At 47.0% G+C, this 13,621-nt stretch overlaps 5 protein-coding genes across 5 annotated transcripts; 3 read left to right on the top strand and 2 right to left on the bottom strand.

Annotated features, from left to right (window-relative positions):
• Positions 1-590: 590 nt before the first annotated feature.
• I302_105032 (mitochondrial 54S ribosomal protein uL4m) lies at positions 591-2,301 on the top strand (the record flags this gene model as incomplete). Its single annotated transcript, XM_019195469.1, has 6 exons — positions 591-629; positions 699-975; positions 1,054-1,151; positions 1,227-1,325; positions 1,420-1,528; positions 1,721-2,301. 6 exons carry the CDS (start codon positions 591-593, stop codon positions 2,299-2,301), a joined length of 1,203 nt encoding a protein of 400 aa, XP_019042292.1.
• Positions 2,302-2,425: 124 nt separating this feature from the next.
• I302_105031 (uncharacterized protein) lies at positions 2,426-4,735 on the bottom strand (the record flags this gene model as incomplete). The annotated part of the gene is made up of 10 exons (XM_065869980.1): positions 2,426-2,935; positions 3,004-3,051; positions 3,113-3,164; positions 3,223-3,365; positions 3,426-3,822; positions 3,893-4,004; positions 4,056-4,163; positions 4,217-4,230; positions 4,298-4,461; positions 4,520-4,735. The coding sequence occupies 10 exons, from the start codon at positions 4,733-4,735 to the stop codon at positions 2,426-2,428; spliced, it is 1,764 nt and encodes a 587-aa protein (XP_065726052.1).
• A 1,939-nt stretch (positions 4,736-6,674) lies between these two features.
• On the top strand, positions 6,675-7,847 carry I302_105030 (uncharacterized protein; the record flags this gene model as incomplete). The annotated part of the gene is made up of 2 exons (XM_019195471.1): positions 6,675-6,773; positions 6,843-7,847. The coding sequence occupies 2 exons, from the start codon at positions 6,675-6,677 to the stop codon at positions 7,845-7,847; spliced, it is 1,104 nt and encodes a 367-aa protein (XP_019042294.1).
• A 536-nt stretch (positions 7,848-8,383) lies between these two features.
• Positions 8,384-11,100, bottom strand: I302_105029 (uncharacterized protein; the record flags this gene model as incomplete). The annotated part of the gene is made up of 7 exons (XM_019195472.1): positions 8,384-8,504; positions 8,577-8,694; positions 8,776-9,066; positions 9,130-9,619; positions 9,676-9,848; positions 9,902-10,919; positions 10,993-11,100. The coding sequence occupies 7 exons, from the start codon at positions 11,098-11,100 to the stop codon at positions 8,384-8,386; spliced, it is 2,319 nt and encodes a 772-aa protein (XP_019042295.1).
• Positions 11,101-11,556: 456 nt separating this feature from the next.
• Positions 11,557-13,600, top strand: I302_105028 (uncharacterized protein; the record flags this gene model as incomplete). The annotated part of the gene is made up of 13 exons (XM_065869979.1): positions 11,557-12,059; positions 12,124-12,149; positions 12,208-12,233; positions 12,285-12,344; positions 12,405-12,428; positions 12,487-12,572; positions 12,622-12,679; positions 12,751-12,953; positions 13,024-13,103; positions 13,165-13,205; positions 13,260-13,378; positions 13,448-13,495; positions 13,561-13,600. 13 exons carry the CDS (start codon positions 11,557-11,559, stop codon positions 13,598-13,600), a joined length of 1,314 nt encoding a protein of 437 aa, XP_065726051.1.
• Positions 13,601-13,621: the final 21 nt, after the last annotated feature.

The following is a 13,621-nucleotide window of genomic DNA, read 5'->3' as shown; positions in this document are numbered from 1 at the left end:
CGTTGTGTGGATTCGACTAGTACGCGCATGTGGACGAATCGGGGATAAGGATGGGCATTGTCAATACGACTGAACCAGTCTGGTCTGATCTAGTGGACATGATCAATTCAGAATGTCTGTCATCCCTTAGAGAGTCATTCAATCGCAAGATACTCAAGTTGAAACAAGGCTTGAATTGAGCTCGTGCCACATTGAGTAAACAACGAGCATTGAATGGGAAGTTGGGTTCGATTCAGATCACTGCCTGCGCGCTCTTTCATCATTGCTTCCCTGACACTTTGGACATAAGGTAGGACATCTCTCGAACATGCAAGCTGCACTTCTATCCCCTTGATGCATGTAATCCCCTTGACACTGTAGTGATCCGTCATCTCGATGCATCACTACTAGTAAGGACCATGTCCGACTGTTGGGCTATGCTAGCGGTAACCTCCGCCTTTCTCCCCTTTCCCTGATCTGATCTTGTTGGTCCTTTTCGTCCATTCCATCTCGAAAAGTTCAACTCGACAATTCACCTTTCTCACTTCTAATCTCATATCCACATACTCATTACCCTAGTATCACTCCCTATACACAACTCACCAATCAACATGAAATCAGCCGCAAGACTCCTTCCCTCCCTATCTCAGGTCAGCCCTTCCTTATGACTCTCTCTCGAGCTCGAAAGATTAGCTGACTTCATCTAATCCAAACTATAGCCACTGAGATCATCCTCCCGACCTATAACACGTACCATCCTCGCTCGATCATTAGCTGGACCCAGTACCCTCCCCAGAACGTACGCTACCACTTCTAATGTCCCGCCTACCTCCTCTCCTATACAATCAGAACCAGTCACCGATGAGATCGTGAGATCGATATTGGAGGGTGAAAGAGAAGGAGAAGCGGAAGAAGAGATACCTTCAAATATCAATTTCGAGGAATTATCAGAAGAGGCCGATGAGAGCATTGATAGGTTTTTGGGAGAAGGAAATGGTGAGCTTGTCATATTTTCTACTGGAGAGATTTCTTGGCGTGAAATGCTGATTTCCTTTTGTTTTGCTTTTGACGCAGAATTCTCGTCAATCCCATCGCAAACCTCCCAATTCGATCCCATCCTCCTACCGATCTCTTCACTTGCCTCGTCAACACCCGCCCTCCCTTCTGAATCTGTAAGTCTTCTCATTCATCATATCATCCCGATCATTTGATGGTAGAAGCTAATTATGTTGGATCGGGTTGGACAGGGCCTCGTCGTCTCCCTCCCTCCGGACATTTTCGCTCAACCCATACGAAGAGATATCTTACATAGATGTGTGGTGTGGTATCTCTCCCTCTTAAGATCTGTGAGTACTCCATTATCATATCAGCTGTATATACCTGTCTACGATATTGAGCTCAAGAATACAGCTGAATGTTCTGATGTTGATGATTCTTTAGGGCACGAAAACGACCAAATCGAGATCAACAGTGAATTACTCTGGGAGAAAACTCAGACCTCAAAAAGGTACGGGTCGAGCGAGAGTAGGAGACGCAAGTAGTGGTACTCGTAAGTTCAACTTTCGGCTTCCAGCTCACTCACCCGACTAGGCGATGAGATACCAGTGATATTCTATTCTATTCTATCTTACATGCGTTGTCTCCTCTACAACAACCCACTTCTTTCGCATCTCAAATGGAAACCTGGACCTCGTAAATAAGCACGCTCCGGTTTAACGTTGACTTCTTACTTGCTCATCAGGCCGAGGAGGTGCGCCCATCCACCCAATCTTCCCTAAAGACTGGACCCAAAAGCTCCCCCGCAAAGTGCGATACCTGGGCCTAAAAATCGCCCTCTCCTCCAAACTCAACTCCGGCCTATTACGAGTGGTGCAAAACCTAAACGAGGGAGAATGGAAGGGCACCAACGAAGCTTCTCGAGCATTGTCCAACGAGGTGGTCCGTACTGAGAAAGAAGTAGATCTCGAACCTATCATCACTGAGGGGGAAAGTCAAACGCAAAGGCAAGAAGCGGTTGAGGAGGGGGGAGAAATACAAATTATAAACAAGTTCGGTACTTCCAAGGACCTGTCGATTTTGTTCGTGTATTCTCCTGATAAACTCCATAATGAGGGATTATGGAATTTCCATCGATCGATCAGGAATATCCCTGGAGTGGAACTGGTCTCTACGGACGAACTGCAGGTGTATCATGTTTTGAAGTATAAATGGCTGGTGATGGAGGGTGGGGCAATAGATGCGTTGTCGGGTGTGAGGGATTTAGAGGAGGAGTTGGAGTTGGTTCCTGAGCAGTTGAACGAGGCGGAGAGCGTGATTGTGTAATGGTTGATCTGATACTATTTTGGTAGACCAATGCAATTTAGATGTAGTAATGAGAACACCCAATATACATTGACATTATATAACTGTATGGTCTAACAAAATGAACAAAAATACATAATCCTACCTACCTGCCGTTCCGTTCCTTCGGCGTACTCTCACCCGACCTCAACTCACCATGTTCCACACCCTCATACTCCCCAAATCCATCATCCTCCTCTTCATCCTCCTCTCCCTTCCTCACAAAGGGATTCTCCTTCTCCTTCTTCGAATGGCGATCCTCACCCTCATGTGCATCCTCCTCTTCATCACCCAGCAATCCCCTTCTCTCCCCAGTCCCACCTCTCATCCCTCCCACTCCCTTGCCCTTCGCTTTTGATTCCTTCTCCTCGTCATCGGAGGTATCGCTCACACTCCCGACTTCCCAAAGCACATCTCGAGGTTCTACTTCCCCATTTGAAAGCGCATCTACATCATCTTCGTCGTGTTTTCCAGATGGTCCAGCTTCATGGTCGGTCACTCCTGATTGCGTTCTAGCGTGATTTCGAGGTCTGAGACGCATAGAGTTGGACGGCTGGGCGGAGACTGTATATGGGTCGGGGGCTGCTTTGGCGGAGGACTTGAGGGATAATAATACCTGAGTAGATTACGATTACGTTTAGTCAGCTGCGCTATTCATTTTCGACCGGTGACAAGCCAACTTACCACTCCTGATATCAGGACAGCGATTGAGATGAACACCGTAACCAAGACCTGTAATATATGTCAACATTAAGCTTACTGTCCAGAGATTGTCGTCATCGCGAAAGCTTACCCATCGAGCAAATTGACCGGTCTCATTGTAGAAGATGAGCGAATTGATGAATCTTCATAGAATCGATATCAGCTATATCTCACAAAGGAGTAGGGTATTAAACGGCTTACCCGAACACCGTATATCCAGCATAGAACAACGGAACCACCACAACAGTATCTGCGCATTTCAATGCCCTGTCCAAGCAGACAATCTGCAAGACAGCAGTAACGATCACCAGAAGTAACGTAATGAGCGCAGACGGATGAACGAGCTAATTGATACCATCGAATTATTAGTCCTGTAAAGTGTATTTCAGCGAGATGCGACTTACAGGATGTCCAGGTAATCCAAACAACTTAACAGCAGATTTTGTAAATACCAAGCACAAACCCGCCAAACTGCCTCCCGTTACGGCCCATCCCATCCCCTGCAACCAGATCAATCTGGCATCATCCGTCCTGGCAAACATCCCTTCCAATCGTCGCACAGCTACATTCTCGATACCTTTGATTGTCCTTGATATCCGCTTGAAGAAACCGAAAATGGCATTGTCAGATTTCGGACGAGAGGTGGGGAGTTCAAGGGTCGGAGAAGGTAAGGGGGAGAAGGATGCTCTTGAGGCAAGGAGGGAGGCGAACAGGGAGGAAACGAGGTATGTCGATGTTGTGAAGAGGACGATGAAGAGGAAGTAGACGAGCCATGAGGGTCTGGACCATAGTGAATTCAGACTGAGAGAGTGCAGTTGTCAGCTACGGAGTAAGTTAAGTGAGGTCAAAGACAACAGAGAAGATGACTTGCCGTTCGATGTCTAGTGATTGGGTCAAGCCATGATTTATACTTGAGAAGATGATGATGAGGATTACACCGAGGATGATGATGATAGTGCCATGAATATCGGTTGGTGTGACAGCTATGACAATGTCAGCTGAGAAATGTCGCTACAAAGGTTCGACCAACTTACGAGTCCCCACTAGCCAGTGTGCAAATAAGAAGTTGAATACCAAAGAAGAACTGCCAAGCGGTGCTACCCAATCTGGCCGAAGGTACCGCAGGGCCAGTGGCGATCCAACTAGCCAAAGTGTCAGCTGAGTCGAGAAAGTCAACCGCGAAGATATAGCTTACAGACTTGTGATGCTCTATTACGGGATCCAGCAAGTTAGCAATGACAGTACCTCTTACAATAGCTGGTAAAATCCAACTCACATATACATTCCCATACCGCTCAACCACAAGATCCTCATCCACTCCTTCTTTCTCTGCCTCTTCGGTATACTCTGTTGTTTCACATGATCGAGCTTTGTCAAGTTCAGTCCCAGCGCATTGAACACAGAAGCTACCAGGACGATTAGCAGACCTATGAATGTGTTCTAGGTTACTCTCCTTATTAGCTATGGTGTATACTCAGAGAGGGATAGAAGGACATACCAACACATAACTCCCCTCTGAGTCTGATATCGTACCTATATCGGGATCCGATATAGTCGAATTATCAAACACATCGAACGGACTCGTCCCATTTGGATAATCGTATTCTAGTCCACCTCCCTCACCGAGGGAAGTAGATATCACGTCGAACAAGGTCGAAGTTACTGATATTATAGCACCCAGTGTCGGTGTCGGTGTGAGTGTTATCTCGTCCATGATGAGAAGCTGTGAGCTGCAGATCGTTATAGAGTATAAGTGACTGAACAGAAGAGGAGAGGGGAACGAGGAATGAGATTGACTTTTGTGACTATGACATGGCCGCCTCGGGTAACAACTGCTAAAGTGCACTCAGGCACGAAGAACCATGCTGATGCAACGTGGCATCAACGTGGGGTTATCTCCTACTATGAGTCTGGATGAATGGTCAGCATGCGTGAGGTTGTAGCTGGTCTAAGACGCACTCGTCGCGTCTGCAGCTGAGTTTCAATGCTCAGGATGAACTTGCATCTCTTTGTCAGCTTAGTACCCACTGGTGTGAACAGACCTTCACGCTCAGAGCCGGTCGCGTGTGACCTCATCAGATGCTCCTGTACAGTATTTCCTTGTCGTTGTATACCATCTTCAGACTAGAATGCTTCCGAGGGATATCCTCTAGACTCGAGTCCAGAGTTTCCCATGTCATCTCATAGGAAGGGAATGTCATCGAGATCTCTCTGTAACAACCCTGCAAGTGTTTCACATCCTCGATCACATGTCTTGGAGTGTTGTTCGCGATATGTCTAATTGGATGTTCGCATGTCTCACACCACCCGGATAGAAGCATCATTTGTATCCGGAATATCAGTATCAACACTGTACTGCTGCTGCTTTTGCTTTTCTGCTCCAAATGATAGTCAATGCTGCTGTGACATGAAACGATGACAACTTGTAGCTTACAGCTTATGAGCGGGTACGATCGCGACACAATGAAACATTCCTTCTCTTGCTCGGCAAGGCAAGGAGGGAGCCGAATTTGCATTTTTGTCCCCTCAGATAAACCTGCTTTCGGCAATAACCCATCCTCCACACAGCCGAGAAAACACAAGACCAAGACATTTTCAGTCTCACGTGAACGTCGCACGCATCTGTATTCACGGTATGTCGATCTTCCATTTTACGTACACCTCTGTCCATCGTCGCGTCAGGGGAAAGGCTAGAATCGAATCACTGCAAGGTGGCAAAGTTGGTTCCTCCACTAGTCTACTGGGATATCTCGTATATATCACGTTTGGATGAAAGGTAGAATTTCGGATCCGACGAAACTCCTCTTCCCCACTTTCGTAATGGTCCCGTAAGTGTAAGACCCAGGTCAGATGAGACATTTTCTAACGTGTGCTGTGGTATACAGCGACCCTTACAACCGCAAGAAAGAAGATGAAATGATCTTCATTACTTATGTTATCTCTCATAAGCATCTTACTGCGTATCCCATCTTTGTGGAAGGGTGGCTCGGCCTCAGAGGCTTCTCAGCCACAAGTACGAGCAAAAGACCCTGGTATCGTTTCTTTCTTCAGGCAGGTACAGGGACAGGGACAGGGTGTTGTGTGGTAATCGAGAAACCAATATGAACAGCGTCGTAAGTGTTTCCCACAATTATGACCTGGTGGCGTCCAGATACAGAATTATTGTACTGGGAGTATAGATCCGTTCACCTAGGTGACAGTGTTCCTGCACCAACCTACTCTCTCACGAACAGATCCCAAGGGACCCACCCAAACATCCGGTTATGTAACCCTTCTCGCACTAACGGTACAGAATGGTATTTCTGATATGCCTATGTGCACGTACATACTACCATGTGTTCTGGTTCCTTCAACCTTAATGGTCCCCACCCCTTCTTTAGCCTTACTGCTAGGAACTCGAACTGGAACCGCACTAAGGACGGAGCAAAGGAAGAAAACAATTGCGTAATTCTTATCTAGACCCTCATCCGGTTTATCGGCTTACTCCTACGAGTCGTACTGCTGTATGGGTGGTGTGACCGTATATATAGGGAGAAGGGGATGTGGGGTATCGATGCATCCCATGCTCTTGCTCTCATCCCAACTTACACTCCACACAAAATACATATCCATTCATCGTAACCTCGTACTGTACATCCAGATACTCAATCAAGATGGTCGTAGATCCCAACTACACACCCTCAACCTCCTACCACCAAGACCAAGACCAAACCCCACTAGACGAACAAGACATCTACATCCTCTCCACCCCTGTAAGTCCCACCCTCGATTTGCAATATACATGGACAGCCCAGCTGACCACCGATGCTTGATACGTGCAGTCCAAAACACGATGGCAGCATCTCCTAGAGCTTGTCAATTCCACCCCCCTCGACCTCCCTCCAATCCCTCTTCCACCTCAAGAGATCGAGCGGAGTCACTCGAGTTTGGGACTGCTCAACGTCCCTCCTCCAACATCACTTTCGATGTCTCGTATATCCTCTTCCGAGGGGGCTGAAGACCTATTTGGTTATTCCGATATCCTCTCTTCATTCCCCAGCACAAGACGTCCCTCGATAATATCGTATACTCACACTTGCCCACCTTCACCTGAATTACGTCCGACAAGTAGGTTGAGAGATTCAGTCGATCTCGATATCGATGTTGACATGGAGATGGACCAGGGGTGTTTCTCACTTAACAGTCCGTATGCGGAGTATCAGGATATGGCCATAGACGATGACGAGCTTACGGAAGATTATATCTCGGAATCTTCTTTCGGGCATTCACCCCGATCACACTTCACTCCATCTCAACACCAGGACCTATGGACTTTCCGTTCTATGCCAGACGGGGGCTCGCCAGCCTCATCTTCAAGCTCGGGCTCGCCAGCCTCATCTTCAAGCTCGGGCTCGGAAGACCTAATCATAACTCCCTTCTCCGACATCCTCCACCTCCCCAACCCTCGTTCCCGACCTGAAGAGGCAGAGGAAGACGGAGAAGTTCAGATATCTTCATTTTCGAGTGGCTCGTACCCCACCAGTACGAGCTGTGTGGGCCTGGGAATATCGTTCGGATCGTCTTCATCATTCCCTTCAAGTGACGAGCAGCCCTCGCCGCAGGAGTACGAATATGGCGTATCACCTGTCGAACGACGGAGGTGGCGGACAATGAGGATGAGTAGCCAGATCGATTGGGCATCTTTCAGTATCAACTCGTTATCTATTGGTGATAACGAGGTTCCACTGGGATTGGCAGATCGTGAGGTTGATGGGTATCTGTCGGATAAGGCGAGGGGGTTGATGAGTTCGCCTATACCTTATTTCAGTCCTTTGTGTCGATCGTAGAAGGACGAAGAACGTCCTTACTCCCCTCCTTCGAGATATACATTAAGTAGAAAGTATCTTGTTCTTGTCCATTCACCCTGTTAGTTGTATACTGTATCTAATGAATCATGTTGTACGTCATGTGATGGGCTTGACTTGTACTAAGTAGATAAATGGAAGTGTGTCTTGTATACATATATACATCTGATAGATAAATATGCATGAAGTGAAATACAAAGTGATGTTTCTCATCCGAACACACTATGCACACATCTATATGTACAATACACACGGATTGAAAAAAGTGACGGATGGATTGAAAGTCAGATGATCGGATAGACAGAGATCAGATACACAGAAGGACGCGACGTCTAGCTATACATACACTGTAAAGAGGTATAAAATACGAAACACAAACTAGCACAGAATGGACGGATGTGAGGATGGTAGAAAAAGTATGTTGATGGATCTATCAGCAGTCTTCAATGAGAAAGGATGCAAACATGGCAGGATCCACATATCGGTCTGGAAGATCACTCTACCCCATCTAAAGACGCCTACAATCTTGAAGTAGATACCATGATCGGCTCCTCTTCTTTAGGCTTACACCCAAAATGATCGACCAGGACCCTTCGAGCGAGATATTGCTTTACTTCACGAAGAGATCGGTCATTCTTCCTGCATCATCGAGATGTGGGTTGTGTTACTATTCCACCTGAATACCTATACGCAAGAAAAAAGGGGACTCACGAGACTGAAAACGTTTCGCCTCCAATCGTAACACTGCTGACCGTCTCAGGTAATCCCTCGTACGCTACTTCTTGTTCATTATACTTCGGAATACCCTTGTTTGTTCGTATACAAAAAGCTGTTCGAAAAGAAAAATACATGAGATCAGTTACAAGTTTCATTTGTACGCGACGCAAATGTGAGTTACTATCAAACTCACCGGCCAACTCTCTTTGCCAATCAACCTCCTGTTTCCTCACCGTCGTACCGCCCGTCGCATGAGGTGGTCTAACGATGATCTCCCCAGATTGACCAGCACTGATCGGACTAGTAGTCTGGACGGTAGACGGAGATAACGTCTCCTTCAGCCATTCCATAAACCCTACCACGTTGAGATCCAAGGCCTTTTGACAAACTGCATTTTGAGCTTCCTCGGCGTAGGTGTGGATACTCGGTTCTTGGTATAGCTTAATATCTCCTGAGGAGCCTAAAGTAAGCGTACAACCGAATTCTGTAACGCATAGGAAGATATCGTTAGCTGAGACACCGAACCCTTACAAACGAACCAGCTTACTATTTGTAAACGGTTCCCAATCGGACGCGAACGAAGCTGGGTTGGGAACGTTGATACCTCCCGGACCGAGTGTTCGATGAAGCGCGTCCATGAAGAGCTGGAAGGCTGTTTTACCTGATGCCGCGAGACTGGGAGGTGGAGCTGGGTCTGTTGATTTTGCAACAGCGGATGGAATGACTTCAAGATCCTCTTCCTCAATTTTGATTTCATTGGTGTCATGAACCGCAACAGGTTGAACGTCGCTGGTGGGTTGTTGAGAGGCCTGGACTCCCAGCATACTTTGAATTCCAGGATGAAGGTACTGGAAATGACCATTCACTCGGTTTTGGTTGGTATGATTGGCGGTCGTAAGAGGATTGATATTCTTCATCGGTCCATCTTCGTCCTCGTCATCGCTATCCACAACAGCTCTGATCCCTTTAGGTGCGAGTACCCAAGCAAGGGCATCTTCGGCGATGCACTTGACCAAAGTAGTGTTCTGAGCGTCTGCCTATTGTCATTTGTCAACTCCAGCTCGAACCAAGAACATAGCATCGCCACACTCACCTTGAGTCTTCTTGGTTCACCAACCCATTTCTTGACCCCACCTATGGCTTCGACAGCAGCTACATACTCTTTCTTCCATTGGTTTTTGGGTAAAGTTCGGTACAATGGATGTTCAGTGATAGTCGGATGAGTTGAGGGAAGTACCAGTGTAAGTTCAGCGAGCCAAAGAATATCTGTAGCCGGTGGTCAGCTGAAAACCCATCCCTTTGGCTTTAGGCTAGCTCACCTTGACCTTGTTCTTGCGGAAAGATTTTCTCATAATCCCACTTAATCACCGGTTGAAGGTTGGTATCGACCGAATGAATTATTGAGTTCCACACTCTCGCTGGATGTTCGATTGCCAAAGGCGGTAAATCCGGATTGAGCGATACCGTATGAGGTCCAATATTCGCTTTGACATCTTCGCCTGCCTCCCTGGGGATCTGAGGTTGAGTGAACCATGGTTCTCGGATCATCGGAATATCACAGCCTGCTCCACTAATAACTACTGTCGTATCCCCGTCGGCTCCATAGGAGGTATTACCGATAACACCTCTACCTGATTCCTGACCTCCGATGAGGGTTCGTCCGTACTCGTTCCTCGATCTTCCTCCTCCCAAACCATCCAGTCGAATATGTTCGGAAGAGTATTGAGGGTTTCTGGTATCGATAGTACTGAAGATTGTACCCTCCCTTTTGAAGAATGGAGCAGGAGTATCAAAAATGGATCTACTGGAGCTAGCGAAGGGCGGAACTTGATTCTTCATTAGGAGATGGTTGTTTTGAATCTTCCAGATTTCCTCTTCATTGGAATCGGCGATACGGGAGATATCTCGATGTCTCCAATCTTTGGAGTATTGGCTTTGGAAAGCATATTTGAGGATGTCGTCTGCTTCTTCGCTTTGGCGTGGTATGTGTTCGAAAGGACCAACATTGATCATATCTCTCGAAGGAGCTGGTGGAACTACCATATAGGGATGTACAGGTGTTTGAGCAGGTATACTTTCACTTTCCTTCTTCACGTCGTCGTCAACTTCATTGTCCAATAAGGCTTTAAAGTTCAAGGCAGCTTGTTGGTTTTCGTCATCGTCAAGACCGATGATTTCACCTCCTGTGGGGGGTGCTTGAGAAACGTCGCCCTGTGACGAGGTGTTATAGGTGGTATGAAGGTAGCTTAGACCGGATCGCTGGTAAGGTGATCGATGGAATCTTCCTCGACCTCTGAAAGAGGAGTTGCCGTAGGAGGACCTCGGATTGTGGGTGAACTGACCCAAACACACAACATCAGCTGAGACCGTAGTCTTCCTGAGGAAGAGCTAGCTGAAGGCGATCACTCACCATGCTATGACTTCTTCCTCTTCCGGAGACGTAAGCTTGACGGATTTGGAGTGAGGAGGGGGTGTTGCTGGGTTGAAAAGAGGGAGCGGCAGGGGATAAGCGACTCATTTTTCTGATAGGTAGAATATCAGGGAATGGGAAATGAGAGAGAGGGTGTACGACGTAGCATGAAGATAATCATGGAAAAAGAAGAAGAAGGAAGATGAACTGCTTTAACCCAAGTGAGGAGGAAGATGCGTACTTTGACAACTGCACACACCATACACCATCGTCAAAGGGGGTGGACATAGTAAGTGGAGGTAAGGGGAGTAGGCGGAGATATCCGCTTTAATAGCTTGATAGGAGAAAGTGGAGGTAAACACAAAACAATCGTGGTTGACGTCAACTCGAGTAAAAGTGAGTGAGTGTTCTCCTACTGTATACGCACTGATCACCATTTTAACAACCTTGTTCTTTCCGTCCTTCTTTCTGTTGTACTAAAGCAAGACCTCTGCTTGTAATTGATCAGTCATAACCATCTCATACTGGTCGACATGACTCACTAAAAGAAGCGCCTCGACCAGCATGTCAAGCACCGCACCTCCACCCCGACGATCCGCTCGTCTGTCGATCAAATCCGAACCCACCGAGAATGAATATCAAGAGGAAGAGGAAGTCAAGCCACCACCAGTAAAGAAAGCGAAGGGGAGACCTCGCAAATCAGCTGTTATCCCTCCGAAGGACAAGGTAGTCGGCAACACCGAGAATCAAGATGAAGCTCCTCCTTCCTCCGATCAAACGGATGTTAAACCTACTGCCGAAGAGCTTTCTGCTCCTCCTCCCGCTTCAACCAAGAACCCCAGGAAGAGGGAAAGACAGACCAAGGTCAAATCTGAACCGCAGGCGGGATCTTCTGCGAGTGCCATGGTCAAAGTCGAATCACAATCGTCCTCGATCGCTGGACCAAGCGAACCTCAACCTGAAGCTGGGCCTAGTCAAGTGAAAGCTAAGGGCAAGGGTAAAGCAAAGGCAAAGGTTGAGAAGGTGGTCGACCCGAAGAAAGCTAGGATGGCGAGGTTGAGAGACAAGTGAGTTTACCTTATCTGTGATGCTATCCTCAATATGCTAATCTTACGATTGCCTTGCATTTAGATGCCCTAAGACAATCGTGGATCGATGTGAGTCAGCTACGTATCTCCTTAGGCTGTAGGGATAATGAAGCTGATAGACATACAGACAAGCGAGCTATCTCCCAAAGAATGGTATGCGACTCTGCCATTTTCAAAGGCTTTAATCGCTGACGTAAATGATAGTTCATGATTGAGCGAGAGAGACTTGGCGAAGGTCATCATCAGTACGAGCAATTCAAAGTTGTGCGTTTGTTCCTTTTTTCTGATACAGAGTGACGAGTGTCTGATGGACATGACTTGCAGCTTGGATCCACCGGTAATGTTTATGTAAGCTGAATCGGCCGGGACATCGATCCGAGCTTGATAAGCTGACAATCCGAGATAGACTATCAACATTGGTCCTATACCTCGATGTGATTGTCCGGATAATTTGAAAGGCAATAAGCCTTGTAAACACATTATCTTCGTTTTGTAAGTTTATTTACGAAATGCGGAGTCTACGCTGACAGCTTGTCTGTAGTATCAAGGTATTGAAAGTGCCGGATGATTCGTCCATCTGGTTTCAAATGTCCTTGACTGTCAGTTCTATCTAGCCATAGTCGTGTTTACATGACATTGTGACATCAACTGATCTAGCCTATACCTGCAGCCCGAAGAAGTCGAACAGGTCTTCGCTACTTCCCCACCTACTCCCAACGGATCAGTGACAGTGAATGTCAAAGTCCACAAAGCTTATCTCCACGCTACGGGCAGAGGAGGGGAGGAGGAAGAGGTAGTTACTGGAATTGATAAAGAGATCAAAGATGCTTCCGATGGGAAGAGGATGGATGCTGTCGGTGAAGATTGTCCAGTGTATGTACCTGCTTTGATTTCACCACCAATTTCATAGATGTATGAAGCTGATACGGTCGGATGAGGATAGATGTTACGAGGAGATGACTCAGGAGGATGTCGATGGGAAGAAGTTGGTCTATGATGAGACGTTGACAGGATGCGGTAAACGTAAGTCCAATTACCCATCAAGATAGCTAGATTTTAACAGACTTCGATATTCTTAACGTAGCCCTCCACAATCAATGCTTCCAGATGTGGGCTATGACAGTTGTGAGTAGCTTCTCGGCGAGCATTACGTATTTAGCTAATATCTATGGGATGTAGCGAACCAAAGGAGAAGACGTTACGTGTGTGTGGTGTCGTTCACCCTGGCCTACAGACGATGCTGGGAATGGGAAAGGGAAGGGTAAATCTAGTGGACCACAGTACTCTTCTATGGGATAGTGAGTCCAATTTTCTCTGAATATCAAAGGTTGCCAGGGCAGGGTTTCTGATGTTATGTATGAGCTCAGTCTTAATATGGCTGCTGAGGCTGGTATGTCGAGAGAACGAGATGTCAGGTGAGTCTTATGCAGCTGTAGGTTTAGCGATGCTGCTTTTCTGAGCTGACTTGAGAGGCTGTTAGCACATATCATTGGGGTCATCGATACAGGTACTCTGATTAGGGCGACGATCCTTTAAGAAGC

Source organism: Kwoniella bestiolae, chromosome 3, assembly GCF_000512585.2.
Source record: "Kwoniella bestiolae CBS 10118 chromosome 3, complete sequence".
In the NCBI taxonomy this organism is placed as follows: domain Eukaryota; kingdom Fungi; phylum Basidiomycota; class Tremellomycetes; order Tremellales; family Cryptococcaceae; genus Kwoniella; species Kwoniella bestiolae.
Note: the sequence above shows the minus strand (reverse complement) of the source record. Positions and strands in the feature narration are given on the sequence as shown.